The sequence below is a fragment of the Ciona robusta genome, chromosome 13 (genome assembly GCF_009617815.1).
Source record: "Ciona robusta chromosome 13, ASM961781v2".
NCBI lineage: Eukaryota > Metazoa > Chordata > Ascidiacea > Phlebobranchia > Cionidae > Ciona > Ciona robusta.
Genome location: NC_143247.1, coordinates 3,999,656 through 4,014,998, shown reverse-complemented (window position 1 = coordinate 4,014,998; position 15,343 = coordinate 3,999,656). Strand labels below are relative to the sequence as shown.

Sequence of the window (15,343 nt, the reverse complement as noted above, 5' to 3'; positions counted from 1 at the left end):
ACTAAATAAGGCACCAAAATTATTCCGAAATGACTGCAGCTTCTTTAAAAAACAACAAACATATTTTTTCGCTCCGTGTTATAACAAAATATTTCCAAGAAAAAACAGAATCGAAATAATACAGTAAGGCATAAAAATCATATAAATACAAATTAAATGATATTTTTATGTTAAGCAATAAATAATTAACAGACAGTACGTCATGGAAAACGAAGCTGGAAATAAGAATTATAGAACGTCGGTTTATTAAAAAACCCGCAAAAATTATTGCCTAGTCGCAATACATCATTATTTTCAGCGACAAAGCAATTCTTAACAAACAAAAATTGCGAGAAAAATTCAACAAAAACAGGCAGTTTAACAATAGTGTTAAACGACAGACTGTAGACATATTTTAAAACATAAATTATTTATTCAAGAAATGAAACCATAGACACACCATAATACATCCCTTCTTAGTAGTTACTATAGACTATTATTATTAAACCAATAAGAAAATTAGAATAACATAACAGCGATTTTAAAAAAATCCGCGAAAAAACTGCTGCCTAGTTGTAACATTATTTTGAGCGACAAACGAAGGATCAACTCAACTCCTAATACTGAACAAAACAAGCTTAACCGGCAGCATTTTCCATTTTATGCAACTTTCACAATAGATTCGGGGACTTGAAATGTTATTGTATGGATATGGCTTGGAATATGGGTTTTTACAACAGATATTTGGGAACCTAGCCATCACATATAGTTTGTATAAAAGGCGAAACTACCCCAGCATATAGCGTTCATAATAAACATAATAGAACTCCAACATTCTGCACTAGTTTGTATATAAACTCCATAAGACATGGTTTGGAATATCGAACAAAATATTTGGGTTTATTTAAATATGCTGGACGTATAAGAACCCCACTATATATAGTTTATATATAAAGCCAATGTATATCATGTTCCCAGCATATGGTTTCCATATAAACACAATAGCAGTCATTCCTTCTACATAAAGTTCATATAAACCTGTTACCATTGTTAGAAAGGCAGTTTAAGATGAACACGCGCATGTTTTTCATGGTGGTCTCGTCTACTAAACGTACGAGCGCACTCGGCGCATTTGAAACGCTTTTCTCCTGTGGGGTATAACTGATGTCATATGTGAGTTACAACGTTTTTTTTGGTGGATTAAATTTTAAAAAGTTATAATAAAAGGCAAAAAAATAGTAGAATATGAAAAATACCTGTTAAAAACAAAATAACACAGTAACACTAGAAAAAAGCTAATAGTTAAAAACTAAAGAATGCGAAAAAAAAAGCAAAAAAGAGAATGCAAGAAAAAGGCAAATACCTGTATGTGTTCTTGAATGCCTTAATAAATCATCGGATCTTGAAAATCTTCGATCGCAACCGAGTTTCGAACAAACGTACGGACGCTCCCCCGTGTGGCTGCGCAGGTGTGCCCTCAAGTGGCTCGTCTTTGTGTATTGACGACCACAGTTGGTGTAGCGACAAATATGGATCCTGCGCTTGGATGCCTCGTGTGTTCGACGTCTGGGGAGGAGAAAATAATATAAATAGCATAGTTTTACCACAAATTTAAATAAAAATAAGACAACAATACTATTACTAAATACAAACGGTATTGAATAACCTAAATACCTATTAAAAATGCTTGCTGTGTTACCCCTGGCACCCCAAACTTGGTACTTGTGCTAGTACAGTATTAGTATATATAGGTATATTGCAAGTTTGCAACCCTTTATGAGTTAACAACAATTGATCCAAGCCAGTGGCCGCTAATGGGTTAAATTATCAGCCATATATAAAAACAATCACCCGCAAAGTTACATATGTGGTCACTCATAAGCGGGCTTTTATAACATAGACACCACAATGGGATTTGAACTCACTACCCCACCCACACACACCTTGTACACCCTAACATACAACAGTTAGGACAGTCGCATGGAGCTCTCTTCTTTGACTTTGTGGGTTTTGTTGATGTTTCATCTGGAGATAAATATCTTTAGGGGAGGATATAATTGTTGTGTATGATATTTCTATGGTTGAGTTGTGGCAGTTAATCAACTTTAACCATCCTCAGTGTTAAGTTACCACACTAAACCTTGAACCAGAGACCCCTAGCTCACCTTGTACTTGCAGCAACCCCATTGAAGATACGGCGCTGGATACGGTTTCCTATTAAACACACACAGCTGTCAATCAAACGACGCACAAGGATGTTGTGGTCTATTTTTTGGGATGCCCTTTAGGTCATATATTTACCCGATTAACTTGTTACTATGTTTGTATGCCTATAGTTTAACATTGGGTATCATATTATAACGCAAGCATGCATATCCATATTAAGGTGGGTGTACACAGTATCTGGCATGCGAATTCACTTGCGAAGTCGTATGCAAACCCATTACCGAGTTCCGCATGCGGCAGCGAAATCCGGACAAAACGGACAAATTCGAGATACTGTGTACAGCCACTTTTAGGCCTAGGCACCTGTATCTACATTCTTTTAGTTGATTTTATATTTTCATTTAAAGTCGATATCAGTTTTTTTTACCGCCATGTTAGGCACTTATGCACAAGTAACAGCTGTCAATCAAACACCCAAGTTATATATTAGATATCATTACTTCACCTTTAATGTTGAATCCACCACATTATTATTGTTCACTTTACCAGTAATCACAACTGATTCAGTTTTGCCAGAAATCTAAAAGTTAAATATTATGTTAACATGTGTATGTTGAGCATGTATGATTGTCATAATGAATGAGCACGCATTAACTTGGCTTTAATGAATGAGCACGCATTAACTTGGCTTTAATGAATGAGCACGCATTAACTTGGCTTTAATGAATGGGCACGCATTAACTTGGCTTTAATGAATGGGCACGTATGACTGTCATAATGAATGGGTAAATATAGGCCGACTGTAATGAATGAGCACGCATTAACTTGGCTTTAATGAATGAGCACATATAGCCCAGCTTTAATGAATGAGCACGCATTAACTTGGCTTTAATGAATGAGCACATATAGCCCAGCTTTAATGAATAGATTTATAATACCTTGTATTCTCTCACAGCATTCAAAGTAAGTTGCAAAATCTTTTCCAAGTTTTCTGCCTGTAATACAGCAGTTGTTAAAACAACTTCCTACAAAGTTACATACATGATAACTTGTACAAGTAACAGAATCTAAATATGATTTAAATTTTTATAAAATCACAAAAAAATGATTTTTTTCAGTTTAAATTTGACTAAACATTATCGTAAAAATAAGTATGATAGATAAATAAGTCACATACGTGGTTGCAACAAACCATCTTTATGAAATTAGATTCAATCGTAGTTTACTTACACTATTAAACAACTTATCAAAAAAGGTTGTTTTAGTTGAAATATTAAAAAACACTAAACTCACAGAGGTATTTGGGGGTATTGTGACTTGTACAGATGCATTAGTGACATCACAATCCAATTGTGGGGGGTTGAGTGATTGTAAAATATCAGACAATGATAAACTATCATTGTTGCCATTGTCTTGTAAACAATCAATGTTATTGTTTGTTTGTTGTTCGAACAATGGAGATTGTTGCGAAACAAAGGAATCGAACTCGTTGTCGTTAAAAGGTTGAAACGTAAACGAAGGTTTCATGAGAGGGGGTTCCCCCATGTATTGGGTAGATGACATCACTGTTGGTGAAAAGGGGTTAATAGGGGGTGTAGGGGTGCTACAAGTATATAAGGGTGTACGCGTTCATATGAGTTCCATAAGCACAAGTTTCAATATAAACATAACAGCCACATATAATGATGATGTGGTGCTACAAGTACCAAGCTAGTCTTTATAAATAGATTACATATAGTAGGGTGGGGGAAGATGGGACACCTTTAACACCTAATATCCAAATATCCTTATCGTGTTTTAAACAATTAACAACGGTCTGTGGAAGTCGTGAAGATACGGTTTTATAATTCATTGAATGTTCTTTGTTTCCTACCAAATGAAAAGAGAAAACTAAACGAAAAGGTGTCCCATCTTCCCCCACCCTACTATATAATATAAGTTTTTTTTCAAAGAAAGCTATTTTAATATACAATGTAACAAAGCAGTGGTCCAACACAACCAAAATATGCCTAACCAACCGCCAACAGTAAGCCTTGAACTCAGAGCCCTTAGATTCATATATCAATACATAGTAACCCACCTTCTTCAATAGCATCCTGATAGTTGATTGGAGAATCAGTGTAAAGATTATTTGTGTCCGCTAAGTAGGTGTCGGTATCCTGGAATATTATGATGGTTTAGTATTGGGTTTCTAAGTATTTGTTGGTATACTGGTTATAATAGAGTTATAACGAGTTGGGCTATTGTGTATGAAACAGAACACCCATGTTATTGCATTCACCACATTAATCAATGAGGTTTCCTATGTTTGACAACTATGAGTGTAACTGTATTTTAACAATGTCAGAATCCGAATTTTAATAAAATATAAAACAAGATGCCTATATTTCACTTCATACATGGTGTCTTCATGCACCTTATGCTCCCTGCAAAGCAATCACAATCATCTTACCTCAATAATTGGTAATGGTGTTTCATTTGTTTGTAGAACAATACCTGTAACAATGCCCATTATGAATTAACAGCAGTTGCTTCCAGGGGTCAACTTGTAAGCGGGCACGAGGTGTTTAACACAAAACACGGGTGTTATAACAAATGTCACTGCCTCGCCATGAAAGGAAAAATAAGTTACATACATTGTAACTCGTAAGCGGGCACGAGGTGTATGAAACAGAACACCCGTGTTATAACGACTGCCGTTACCTACCACGCAAGGATAAGTTACATACGTGGTAACTTGTAAGCGGGCACGAGGTGTATGAAACAGAACACCCGTGTTATAACGACTGCCATTACCGACCACGCGAGGATAAGTTACATACGTGGTAACTTGTAAGCGGGCACGAGGTGTATGAAACAGAACACCCGTGTTATAACGACTGCCATTACCGACCACGCGAGGATAAATAAGTTACATTATGAATCATAGATAAACAACAATGGATACACTATACCTTTGTCGGTGTTTAGCTTAGACTTGATTGGTCGATAATTGGACTTGGAGGTAAACCCATTCTCAACTTTCTTCCTTTTTCTTGGGGGTGGCTATGTAAGAAATAAATACAGTATAAATTTTGTATACAAAAAACTTAAGTATAAACCCTGTGTAGACAAAACATAGCATAAACTTTGTACTACTGGCATGGTAGGACAAAAATGAGTCAAGTTAAGGGTTATAGGATGGCATGTAACCCGGTATTTAAAACAGGGGTGATATTACATGTTTACACAACAGTTTCCAATCTAAACCAGATTTATCCTGTTGTTGGGTCAACCTGTAAAAACAATCAAGCAAAGTCAAAGTATAAATATGTTGATTTAAACATTACATTCATTCAATTAAACCCATAATAAATTGCCTAACACAGAAGAAACATTATAAGATTCTTCACAAAGATCAGAAATAATTCTTTATTTACTACTAAATTGGACGTTAAAAGAGAATGAAAACATGGACCATCTTGTCAAAACTTTTATCTAATATAATACAAAATATGTTTAAATTTACGTTGATATTTTTATGCTGGTTTGGAATTTCTTTCACTATGTGCGAATACGAAGCATCAGATTTCACTTTACTGCAAGTCCGTGCCAGCAGTTCAAGTGGGGAGGGGGTGGTCGCGGTCTGCGAGCAAAATTTGTTATTATATAATATTGTATTTACAATTTAGGGTTTGGGTTATAATCCACATTACAACACTATTCTATGATTATTAATACTTAAATAGTAAAAACTAGAGCATTTTCGGCCCCCTTTAATTAGTGCAAGTCCGCTATGTCCACTATGTCCGCTTTGTCGGCAATATTTACTACATAGTGGGCTTAGTGGACATGCACTAATTAAAGGGACCGGCATTTTCTGCTTTGCACAGAAAAAAAAATCCGAACTTAATTTGCGTTTTGCAAAACCTGTTTGAAAACACGTAATTACGGCTTCATAATACAAAAGCTATGTCGTGTCGCTGACTAATTTGCATTAGTTCATAATTAATTACAAAATAACTTAATTACCTGAGCAACAACTCGACCGTAGCCTTCCATGTTTCGAAACAACTTTGTTGTTTAATATAAGATTTCTATGTACGTTGTATAGTGTTTCTATTCCAATCATAGACATCGTAGTTCAAACACGTTTTTATGTCGAAAATCTAAAAAATAAAAACGAATTTTAACTAATTTTTACATTTATCATTACAATTTATATATTTTGTAATTTTGCATCATTTTTAAACGACGAAAAAGTCGTTTTGCGCCAAAACGTCACGCTCTTCTATTTGGGTATTTCCCTGGTTATTCTTTGTTTTTACATGGAGCTATACAGAGAAGACGGAAAATTTTTTCCGCTAGAAGGCGATGACAAATTCGTTTCTCTATTTTATGGGGAGCAGTTTGTTTCACGGTTTATACACATAAGATATAAACCCCCAACCCCCAACCCCCAACCCCCAACCCCCAACCCCAAACTCGTCAAACAAAAATAACTTGAAAAAATATATAAAAAAGTATTCCACTGTGCGGGACTTGAACCCGGTAAAAATGAAACAAAGATAGTTTACGACCGCACGTAAACCGCTACACCACAGACTCGACGACAGTAAACACTACGAAAGAGCGCATATAACCGACCTAATGTGGGAAATATGTTCTTACTAGTGTTTTATGTATTTAGAAAGGTATTTTTATTATTTAATTAATTTGTTTTACACTTATTAACACTTTGTAGTGCTGTTTTGTTCGTTTTTCCGTATTTTTTAATTTAAATAATTACCGCCTCTAGCGGAAAAAATTTTCCGTCTTCTTTGTATAGTCCCATGTTTTGTTTTTTTATAGCATTGAAAATTTGTTTTCTTCATTTTTCTGGATTTTGATTTTCTAAGAGACGAACCAGCGTTTATTATGTCGTCACAAGCAAGAGACAATTTAATACTCGCGAAGAAGCGGTTAGTACAAGTGCTGGGAGATAATGAAAAAGCGTAAGTTAAGTATTTAGGTTAAACAACGATTGTGTCATTTGTACACATCAAACATGCTACTATTATGACCGTATGTGTCCATGAGCAAGAAACTTAACGGCAATTGCTCTAACCCAGTGGTCTCTAATGGGTTGCCCAAATTATCAGCCATACATAAAAATAATAAAAAAATCAAAAAAAAATAATCACCAACAAAGTAACATGCATAAGTGTTATAACGACTGTCGTTTTCAGCCACGTGAGGATAAAATAAGTTACATACATTTAACACACCCCCCAGGTACTGGTCGAACATGAAAGCTTGGTTCAAACACGGTTTAACGAAGGAAGAATTTGACGTTGAATCTCGCCGCTTGTTGCCCAAGGACGGGGCTCATTTGCATAATATGTTCCTGCTTGCTGTGCTGACAAAGTGCCATGTTTCAAGCTCAAGTAGGAATATATTTGTGGTGTTTATGTAGTAGGTGTAAGGTTCTGCAGAGAGGCACGCCATGGGATCTGGGGTTTACACCAGAGATGTTTGCTTTGTATATACCGGATATATATATGGGGTGACGGGAGTCTTTGGTTTTTTGCTGCGTTTTTCTGTATTGTTGCTACAAAGCTTGTGGAAGTTTAAGTCAGAGTTGCCCAATACTTCCAACTGTCTCCATTCTAAGGGTTATTAAACTTATTATTTCACCCCCAGGTTCATCTAAAGACACGACCTCTACAGTTGCTGCAAACAAAATCAAGAAAAACCGAAGAATTCAAAGTTTGAAACGAAAATTTGACGTAAGTATCAAATTCTAGGTTTATCCTTATATCTTTATGCGACCTTAACAAAATCTGTGCATTTTCCTCAACCTTATATATATAATTGTTTTAAGTTAACGTTGTTTTAGTAAACTTGCTCTATTTATCGTGCACAATCTGAAGCTCAAACAGCGTTCCGATAATTTCGAAGAATAATTTACCTTCATCCATCTAAACCTTATCCCCCCAGCACCGTTTCACCCCCCACACACCTGTCCCTTCCCCCACCCCGCCACGCCCCCATAAACCCGCCCCCAAGCCCACCCAACAGCCAATCAGAACCTGCATACGGACGTATGAGGTCCCATCAATAGAAGAGATGGTCGGGTACACGTCCGTCATCGCGTGGGAGGCGGGGTTGGACGAAGCAACAGACGGAGCTGTGGAGTTCGCTACAGAAGCAGTCAGGGTAATTTAGTGTTATTGTTTTGTTGAAAGAAACACATTGTACAAGTTTACTTCATTTCTCTGGTAATATTTTTTTTCAAGCCATATTATATTACCCTCTGTTTTTATTGATGTTTCAACTTTTTATCCCAATTATCCTTTCCCAGGTTTTCTTAAAAAACATTCTCTCAGCGATCTTTACACGAAGATCTGCGTACAAATTGTTCCGCAAAGCAAGGTACTCAATGGGATGCGAGCCCACTAACCCATATCTACACAATAGAAGCTTGCCTAATGATAAAAGGTAGGGGATTTATAACATGTTATATTATTTGACCCTGGTCTTATTTTTTCTTCGGTTATAAAATGGTTATTTATCCAACTTGTTATAACAAGATATATAATATGATTTATTGCATACCATACATGGTGGCTTCATACACTTTGTGCTTACTGTCAAGTTACCGCATAATCATATATAACTTATTGGGTGATTGTTATTTATTGTCTCTTGAAGGGGAAATGACAACACAGTTACGTTCCATCCTCCTTCCCGTCTTGGCTGCTTTTAAGGCGGGCATATATATTTTTATACTTTGTATTTGTTACATTATACCAAGCAACTTATCACACCCCAATATATTTCCCAAGTTTACTAAGCTATGAAGAAAAAGAACAACAACGGATCGAAGAAATTGGGAAAACGTCGCAAATTGCCGTAGATCCTAAAGGCCCAGTTAACTTATATGATCTATTATACACACTCAAGGTATTTACCCACAAAGTTACATACGTGGTAACATATAAGCATGAACGACGGTTTTTAACCCAAACATGTTAAACTATTCATTAATTTTCACTATCCTACCCCTAACCGAAGAAATAAATTAAAGTTATTATTGTTAATATTTTTTAGTATTTTTTATGCTTTTTTTGTAGAAGTGGACATTTTTAACATTATTGCGGAAGGAAAACAGAGTCATTATATCTTCCCACTAAAATTCAATTATTTGAGTTTTTAATATTATGCAACTTTTGTTTGTATTTTAATTTACAATTTACAAAAGTATTAATTTTTAACATAAACAAACCAACAGACGTACCGTTTGTCCTTGATTCCATCCAACACTGTTTATTCGTCAGCCGTGGAGAGAGTCGTCAGTCATATGTGGCACCCGTCGCATGACGAAGTAGAGTGTCAGCAAAAGTTTACAACTCTTATGAAATCCTAAATTTTTTATAACTTTTTTTTCTTCGTTTTTTTGAATTTGGTTAATAAACTGTTTGGATTAAATGCGGGCTGGTTATTTGGAGATGAAACTTAAGTTGGTGTTGGGGTAAAGGAAAATGTGATGTGAACAGGTGTATAGGTTTAGTGTAAAAAAGAACAAACAAAGAAATATCCACGCTGACCTGCAGTGAACAATGCTGGGTGTAGATATTTCTTTGTTTGTTCTTTCACACCAAGGCGAGCTACGCTGTATTGTAAAAACTGATTAAATAAACATAAAACTTACATTACCATTGTAATGTAATGTGCATGTAATATTGTGCATTGTCATGCAGTTTCACTTAAATCATCAAATAAAAAGCAATGTTCCCACAAAATCAACTTTTCTCAACAAGTTTTTGTTTTAAATCAATTAAAGAACTTTCAACTTGTTCATTCTGATGATTACTTTCAAGTTTCTTATCAGAAAGTTTTGTTTTCGCTTGGTTTTCAATGGGTTTCTTGTCTATTGTTTTAGTTTGTTGAACTTCTGTTTTTTGTTGATTTTCTTCTGTTGTTTGTTGATTTTCTTGTTGATTTTCTCGTAACTTCAACGCAACATCTTCTGGCAGCAACTTATCCCCTCCCACCACAGGGTGGAGCCAAACGTTCCATTTATGATTTCCGTGTTTTACCGTCATTACGGCGTATTTCATTAACCATCTGTGTAATATTGGTTAAAGCTGTATTCTATATGGGTGAGGTTCAATACAGGGTATTTCACTAAAACATGGGTTAAAATTCAAAGCTACAGTCATTTTTCAATTCAAAACCTTTAGCCTTTTCAGTTAGATAGGAACAGAAATAACATGCAGTAAAAATATAAGTGGAGCTTTCATACATCAAAAGTTGTTATATATATATTTTAGCAGCAGTCATCAAAAGTCATCTTATTTTGATTAATAATAACAGAAAGTACATCACGGTATTATTAATGTGTCGTATTAGAAAAAGTTCGCTAATTACAAAACAAGCCTCGTTAAACAACCATAGAAATCTTACTTGTCATCCACTCCGCTCCTTGTTGACATCGTGTGGATGAATCCTACCCGGGTATTTCCCTTAACCGGGATACTTAGCTGTCAATCAAAAGAAAGTTTTTACTCCAGTTTTACCCATAGGGTCATAACAATTGTCATTTTGTTGATAATTCTGTTGTTATCTCTTCATTGCTTTTAAATATTATGACAAATAAAATATTGTTTTCGAAAAGTAACCCGTAAGCGAGCACAAGGTGCATAAAACAGAACACCTACCAAGATAAGGCAAGTTACATACATATACATATATATATGTAATAGCAATTGTCCCCTAATTACTTAGCCTGCAGGTGCTTGAAAACAGGTTAAATATTTGCCTTTTCATGCATGTGATCAAGTAAAGTGTTAATGCGTTTGCAATAAAACGCATTAACCTCACCCATATAGAGTACCCACGACCTCACCCATATAGAGTACCCAGTATAATACTTCTTACGCGTGGGTATGCCGAATACCCCATAAATATTCTAGGGTACGCACCGCATATCAGCATACTTAGGATCAGTACCCGTGATATATATATATTGTACTACTGAAATCATACCTTTGCCATCTTAGTATTAAGTATTGCTTCACCCAAGTTAATATGTTTCATCTTGAATGGCTTGCCTCCCAATAACTGGGTTCCCCTATGGTTTGAATCTAAAGCTTCCATGGGTAAAGTACAATATGGCCGTCCTTTGTGGGTACCTGGGGTTAAAAAGGGGATTAAGGGGGGCGGGTATACCTCATGCTCGCTGTCGAGTTGGGGGAGTACTAGCTTATCTATGTTATAACTTGACAGTGAGCATGAGGTGTATGAATAGACCATGTGTGTCTGGTGTATAAGAAGACACCCATGTTATAACTTGACAGTGAGCAGGAGGTGTATGAATACACCATGTGTACCTGGTGTATAAAAAGACACCCATGTTATAACTTGACAGTGAGCATGAGGTGTATGAATACACCATGTGTACCTGGTGTATAAAAAGACACCCATGTTATACCTTGACAGTTGACAAACTTTCCAAACTGGCACCTCACTACCCAACACAGAACACACAACAACAACAATCACTTACTTTGCAAGACCCGGTGTCCGATATTAACTCCCACAGTTCCAACAACTGCAACACCTAACGCTAACGGAAGATATCTATTTGTTGCCATTGCCTAACACTGCTGTGGTAGTGAATACGTGGTTAAACACAATAAATATCAACAGCAGATAAATTACAATATACAGTTATTATATAATAAAGTTTTCAACAGAATCCCAGGTTTAATGTTTAGTACAATGTGGATGGTATCTATAGTTACAGTTTGGGGGAAAATTAACACATGTGATACCAGTTGTATACAGACAGTTTAAGCAATGTAAAATGGTGTATACACTGCACATGATGCACAAATCTGCACATGATGCACAAAATTGCACAAGATGCACAAAGTTGCACATGATGCACAAAATTGCACAAGATGCACAAAGTTGCACATGATGCACAAAATTGCACAAGATGCACAAAGTTGCACAGAACTACACATAGTGCACAGAACTGCACATGAGGCACAAAATTGCACATTATACACAGAACTGCACATTATGCAAAAAATCGCACAAAATGCACAGAACTGCACATGATGCACAGAACTGCACATGGTGCACAGAACTGCACATGAAGCACAAAATTGCACATTATGCACAAAATTGCACAAGATGCACAAAGTTGCACAATATGCACAAAGTTGCACAAGATGCACAGAACTGCACATGGTGCACAGAACTGCACATGAAGCACAAAAGTGCACATTATGCACAGAACTGCACATGGTGCACAGAACTGCACATGAAGCAAAAAATTGCACATTATGCACAAAACTGCACATGGTGCAAAAAAATGCACATTATGCACAAAATTGCACATAAAGCACAAAATTGCACAAGATGCACAAAATTGCACATGATGCACAATATTGCACATGGTGCACAAAATTGCACATGGTGCACAAAATTGCACATGGTGCACAGAACTGCACATCATGCACTAGCGTGTGATAAACAAACAATAAACATTATACAGAATATCCATATGCTGTTAATTCAAGTTTGATTAATATTTACTATGACACCAATATTACTACTGGAGTAAAAGTCAACTCTGGCAGGAACTCCTGGTCCCTTGGCAGTTCTTGTTGTAGGACCTCACCCATATAGAGTAGAATACACAGAACACATTGTTGGGGTAATTCTTTGGCCTAAATCTCAGATCAAGAAAACACAAATGCAAAGCAGCAACTTCTGCACTGAGTCAACTCTGGCCCAAACCCCAGATCCATCTTCTGTTGTGGAACCTCACCCATATCGACATCAAGGTCTGATATGGCACGCTCGTACCAGCAGCATCACCCACACAGCGAAGATTGGGGCAAGGACGGTCACTTTCTTGAAGTTGACCCCGTTCTCCAGTAACTGGTATGTTAACATCTGTGTAAATAAGAACTATTCATTTTGTTTATTTTATTTAGAGCATGAAGTGTATGAAACAGAACACCTGTGTTATAATGCTTGTCGTTGCCCCGCCATGTGAAGATAAATAAGTTACATACGGGGTAACTTGTAAGCCGACACGAGGTGTATGAAACAGAACACCCGTGTTATAACGACTGTCGTTTACAAATTATAATGACTGTCACTTCTCCGCCGTGCAAAGAAAAACAAGTTACATTCATTCATTCATTCAATCCAGACTTTATAAATACAAGCCCTTACCTTGCATAAGAACAGCAGTGACAGACACATAACTGCCCACACCACTCGCTTGTAAGCTTCCTTTCTTTTACCAGATGCTACGGTTCGTATACAAACAATCAGGTTGAAGTAAAGATGGAGACCATCGGCGAGAAAAAGGGGAATAAAGGTGTGGCCCCATGTGAGGGGTAAACCACCATCTATCTGTATATAGGGGTGAAATGGGTTAGTGTACCTTGGGGGTTATGGGGTAAGAATAAGGTAAACCTTAATATGGGATAGTGTATGTTAATAACTTTTTTAAAATAGAATAACATCACATAAACCTAATAATATGGGTTATAATATGTTAACTTTATAGGTTTTATATATTATATTAATTTAATATGGGTTTACTATAACACACTGGGGTTAGAAATTGGTACAATGTGTTTTAAGTGCCTGCTTACTGATAATAAAACAATCTAAAATGTATAGGCGGCAAACCTGGGAAGGCATGGTGGGCAGGACCACCCCTTAAATTTTCTGCACCCAAAAAGTTATATACGTGGTAGTTCGTAAGCTGGCATGTGGTGTATGAAACAGAACACCTGTGTTATAACAACTGTCGTTGACCAGCCATGCGAAGATAAATAAGTAACATACGTGGTAGCTTGTAAGCGGGCAGGAGGTGTACTAAACAGAACACGCGTGTTTTAACGACTGTCGTTGCCCCGCCAAGCGAGGATAAATAAGTTACATACGTGGTAGCTTGTAAGTGGGCAGGAGGTGTATGAAACAGAACACCCGTGTTATAACGACTGTCGTTGCCCCACCATACGAGGATAAATAAGTTACATACGTGGTAACTGGTAAGCGGGCACGAGGTGTACTAAACAGAACACGCGTGTTTTAACAACTGTCGTTGCCCCACCATACGAGGATAAATAAGTTACATACGTGGTAGCTTGTAAGTGGGCAGGAGGTGTATGAAACAGAACACCCGTGTTATAACGACTGTCGTTGCCCCACCATACGAGGATAAATAAGTTACATACGTGGTAACTGGTAAGCGGGCACGAGGTGTATGGAACAGAACACCCGTGTTTTAACGACTATCAGTTTCCCAACATGCATAGGTGATTAAATAAAATTTATTCATTTATTTATAGTAGAATATACTTTAAACTAATCCCACCTTAAGTGTTAATAGCAGGGTGAACAGCACAAGGCAAGAGGTGTGGATCCACAGCTCAAATATGGAGAAGCCAACAAGTTTTACAACATAATCGTTTGTATAAATCATTTTTATGCCTGCATTAATGGAAAGTGTTGGTATGCAAATAGTTTAGTCGTTTTTTACAGCTTTTTTATTACTTTTACTTAAAAATTAGGCGTTTTTAATAATTAAAAGTGTCAAAAATTAATCAATAACGTGTTTTCTAGGGAAAAACGTTAAAAAATAGTTAATAAAACGCTTTTTTAGGTAGAAGTTTTAAAAATGAATTGCTAACAGTTTTTTTAGATAAAAAAGTGTTAAAACTAATCAATAACACGTTTATTATGTATAACTGTTAAAAACTAATTAATAACATACTTTTTTCAAATAAAATGTTATAAACTAATTATTAAACCCGTTTTTTAGGTAAAAATTGTAAAAACTAATTATAAACACGTTTTTGCAGCTCTAGATCTGGTTTCAGAGAATTTACGGTTAAATACACTGCAACAGCTTTACTAACTGGACTGTAGACGTGAAAATACTAAAGACATTGATAGAAAAGTCACTCAAGTTCCCTTGTTGGAAGGTTTTGATGGCAAAACCTATTCAATCCGTACTCGCCATGTAAATGCTATTACTATTCTGTCGCCATTTTGAAAATCAGCGCTGTATTTGTAAATAAAAATAAGGGGATTCCCCTACTATGACGTCACATGTGGTACAAATGACGTCATGTCTTACAGTGTTACTATAGGTCAAATAAATTCAAATATTTTAATAATGTATATGTGGGTATATATT

General features: G+C 36.2%; 4 protein-coding genes across 4 annotated transcripts; 1 reads left to right on the top strand and 3 right to left on the bottom strand.

Moving 5' to 3' along the window:
* Positions 1–61: 61 nt before the first annotated feature.
* LOC149725931 (uncharacterized) lies at positions 62–9,544 on the bottom strand. The gene is made up of 13 exons (XM_089891415.1): positions 9,404–9,544; positions 6,157–6,293; positions 5,654–5,770; positions 5,100–5,190; positions 4,598–4,641; positions 4,226–4,304; positions 3,439–3,710; positions 3,084–3,140; positions 2,651–2,725; positions 2,145–2,193; positions 1,923–2,004; positions 1,343–1,545; positions 62–1,127 (listed from the first exon to the last, which is right to left on the bottom strand). Exons 2-13 carry the CDS (start codon positions 6,184–6,186, stop codon positions 1,030–1,032), a joined length of 1,197 nt encoding a protein of 398 aa, XP_089747541.1. The 5' UTR covers positions 6,187–6,293; positions 9,404–9,544; the 3' UTR covers positions 62–1,029.
* Positions 6,753–9,594, top strand: LOC149725930 (transcriptional adapter 1-like). Its single transcript, XM_089891418.1, has 7 exons — positions 6,753–7,118; positions 7,399–7,550; positions 7,807–7,892; positions 8,104–8,322; positions 8,468–8,604; positions 8,952–9,069; positions 9,398–9,594. The coding sequence occupies exons 1-7, from the start codon at positions 7,042–7,044 to the stop codon at positions 9,530–9,532; spliced, it is 924 nt and encodes a 307-aa protein (XP_089747544.1). The 5' UTR covers positions 6,753–7,041; the 3' UTR covers positions 9,533–9,594.
* LOC149725929 (uncharacterized) lies at positions 9,581–11,812 on the bottom strand. Its single transcript, XM_089891419.1, has 4 exons — positions 11,675–11,812; positions 11,155–11,300; positions 10,573–10,649; positions 9,581–10,233 (listed from the first exon to the last, which is right to left on the bottom strand). Exons 1-4 carry the CDS (start codon positions 11,760–11,762, stop codon positions 9,909–9,911), a joined length of 636 nt encoding a protein of 211 aa, XP_089747545.1. The 5' UTR covers positions 11,763–11,812; the 3' UTR covers positions 9,581–9,908.
* Positions 11,775–14,680, bottom strand: LOC149725928 (transmembrane protein 203-like). The gene is made up of 3 exons (XM_089891421.1): positions 14,519–14,680; positions 13,363–13,545; positions 11,775–13,077 (listed from the first exon to the last, which is right to left on the bottom strand). The coding sequence occupies exons 1-3, from the start codon at positions 14,624–14,626 to the stop codon at positions 12,961–12,963; spliced, it is 408 nt and encodes a 135-aa protein (XP_089747547.1). The 5' UTR covers positions 14,627–14,680; the 3' UTR covers positions 11,775–12,960.
* Between the last annotated feature and the right edge of the window lie 663 nt (positions 14,681–15,343).

Excerpts from the sequence above, each read along its gene's own strand:
- LOC149725929 (XM_089891419.1), bottom strand. The coding sequence starts at position 11,762 with ATGGCAACAAATAGATATCTTCCGTTAGCGTTAGGTGTTGCAGTTGTT. Across the intron at positions 10,650-11,154 it reads TTAATACTAAGATGGCAAAG|CTAAGTATCCCGGTTAAGGG; the intron begins GTATGATTTCAG and ends TTTGATTGACAG. Across the intron at positions 10,234-10,572 it reads AGGAGCGGAGTGGATGACAA|ATGGTTAATGAAATACGCCG; the intron begins GTAAGATTTCTA and ends AATATTACACAG.
- LOC149725928 (XM_089891421.1), bottom strand. The coding sequence starts at position 14,626 with ATGATTTATACAAACGATTATGTTGTAAAACTTGTTGGCTTCTCCATA. Across the intron at positions 13,546-14,518 it reads CCCTGCTATTAACACTTAAG|ATAGATGGTGGTTTACCCCT; the intron begins GTGGGATTAGTT and ends CCCTATATACAG. Across the intron at positions 13,078-13,362 it reads CACTGCTGTTCTTATGCAAG|ATGTTAACATACCAGTTACT; the intron begins GTAAGGGCTTGT and ends TTATTTACACAG.
- LOC149725931 (XM_089891415.1), bottom strand. The coding sequence starts at position 6,186 with ATGGAAGGCTACGGTCGAGTTGTTGCTCAG. Across the intron at positions 4,642-5,099 it reads TAAGCTAAACACCGACAAAG|GTATTGTTCTACAAACAAAT; the intron begins GTATAGTGTATC and ends GCATTGTTACAG. Across the intron at positions 2,194-2,650 it reads TGGTGGATTCAACATTAAAG|GAAACCGTATCCAGCGCCGT; the intron begins GTGAAGTAATGA and ends TGTGTTTAATAG.
- LOC149725930 (XM_089891418.1), top strand. The coding sequence starts at position 7,042 with ATGTCGTCACAAGCAAGAGACAATTTAATACTCGCGAAGAAGCGGTTA. Across the intron at positions 7,893-8,103 it reads GTTTGAAACGAAAATTTGAC|CACCGTTTCACCCCCCACAC; the intron begins GTAAGTATCAAA and ends TTATCCCCCCAG. Across the intron at positions 8,323-8,467 it reads TCGCTACAGAAGCAGTCAGG|GTTTTCTTAAAAAACATTCT; the intron begins GTAATTTAGTGT and ends ATCCTTTCCCAG.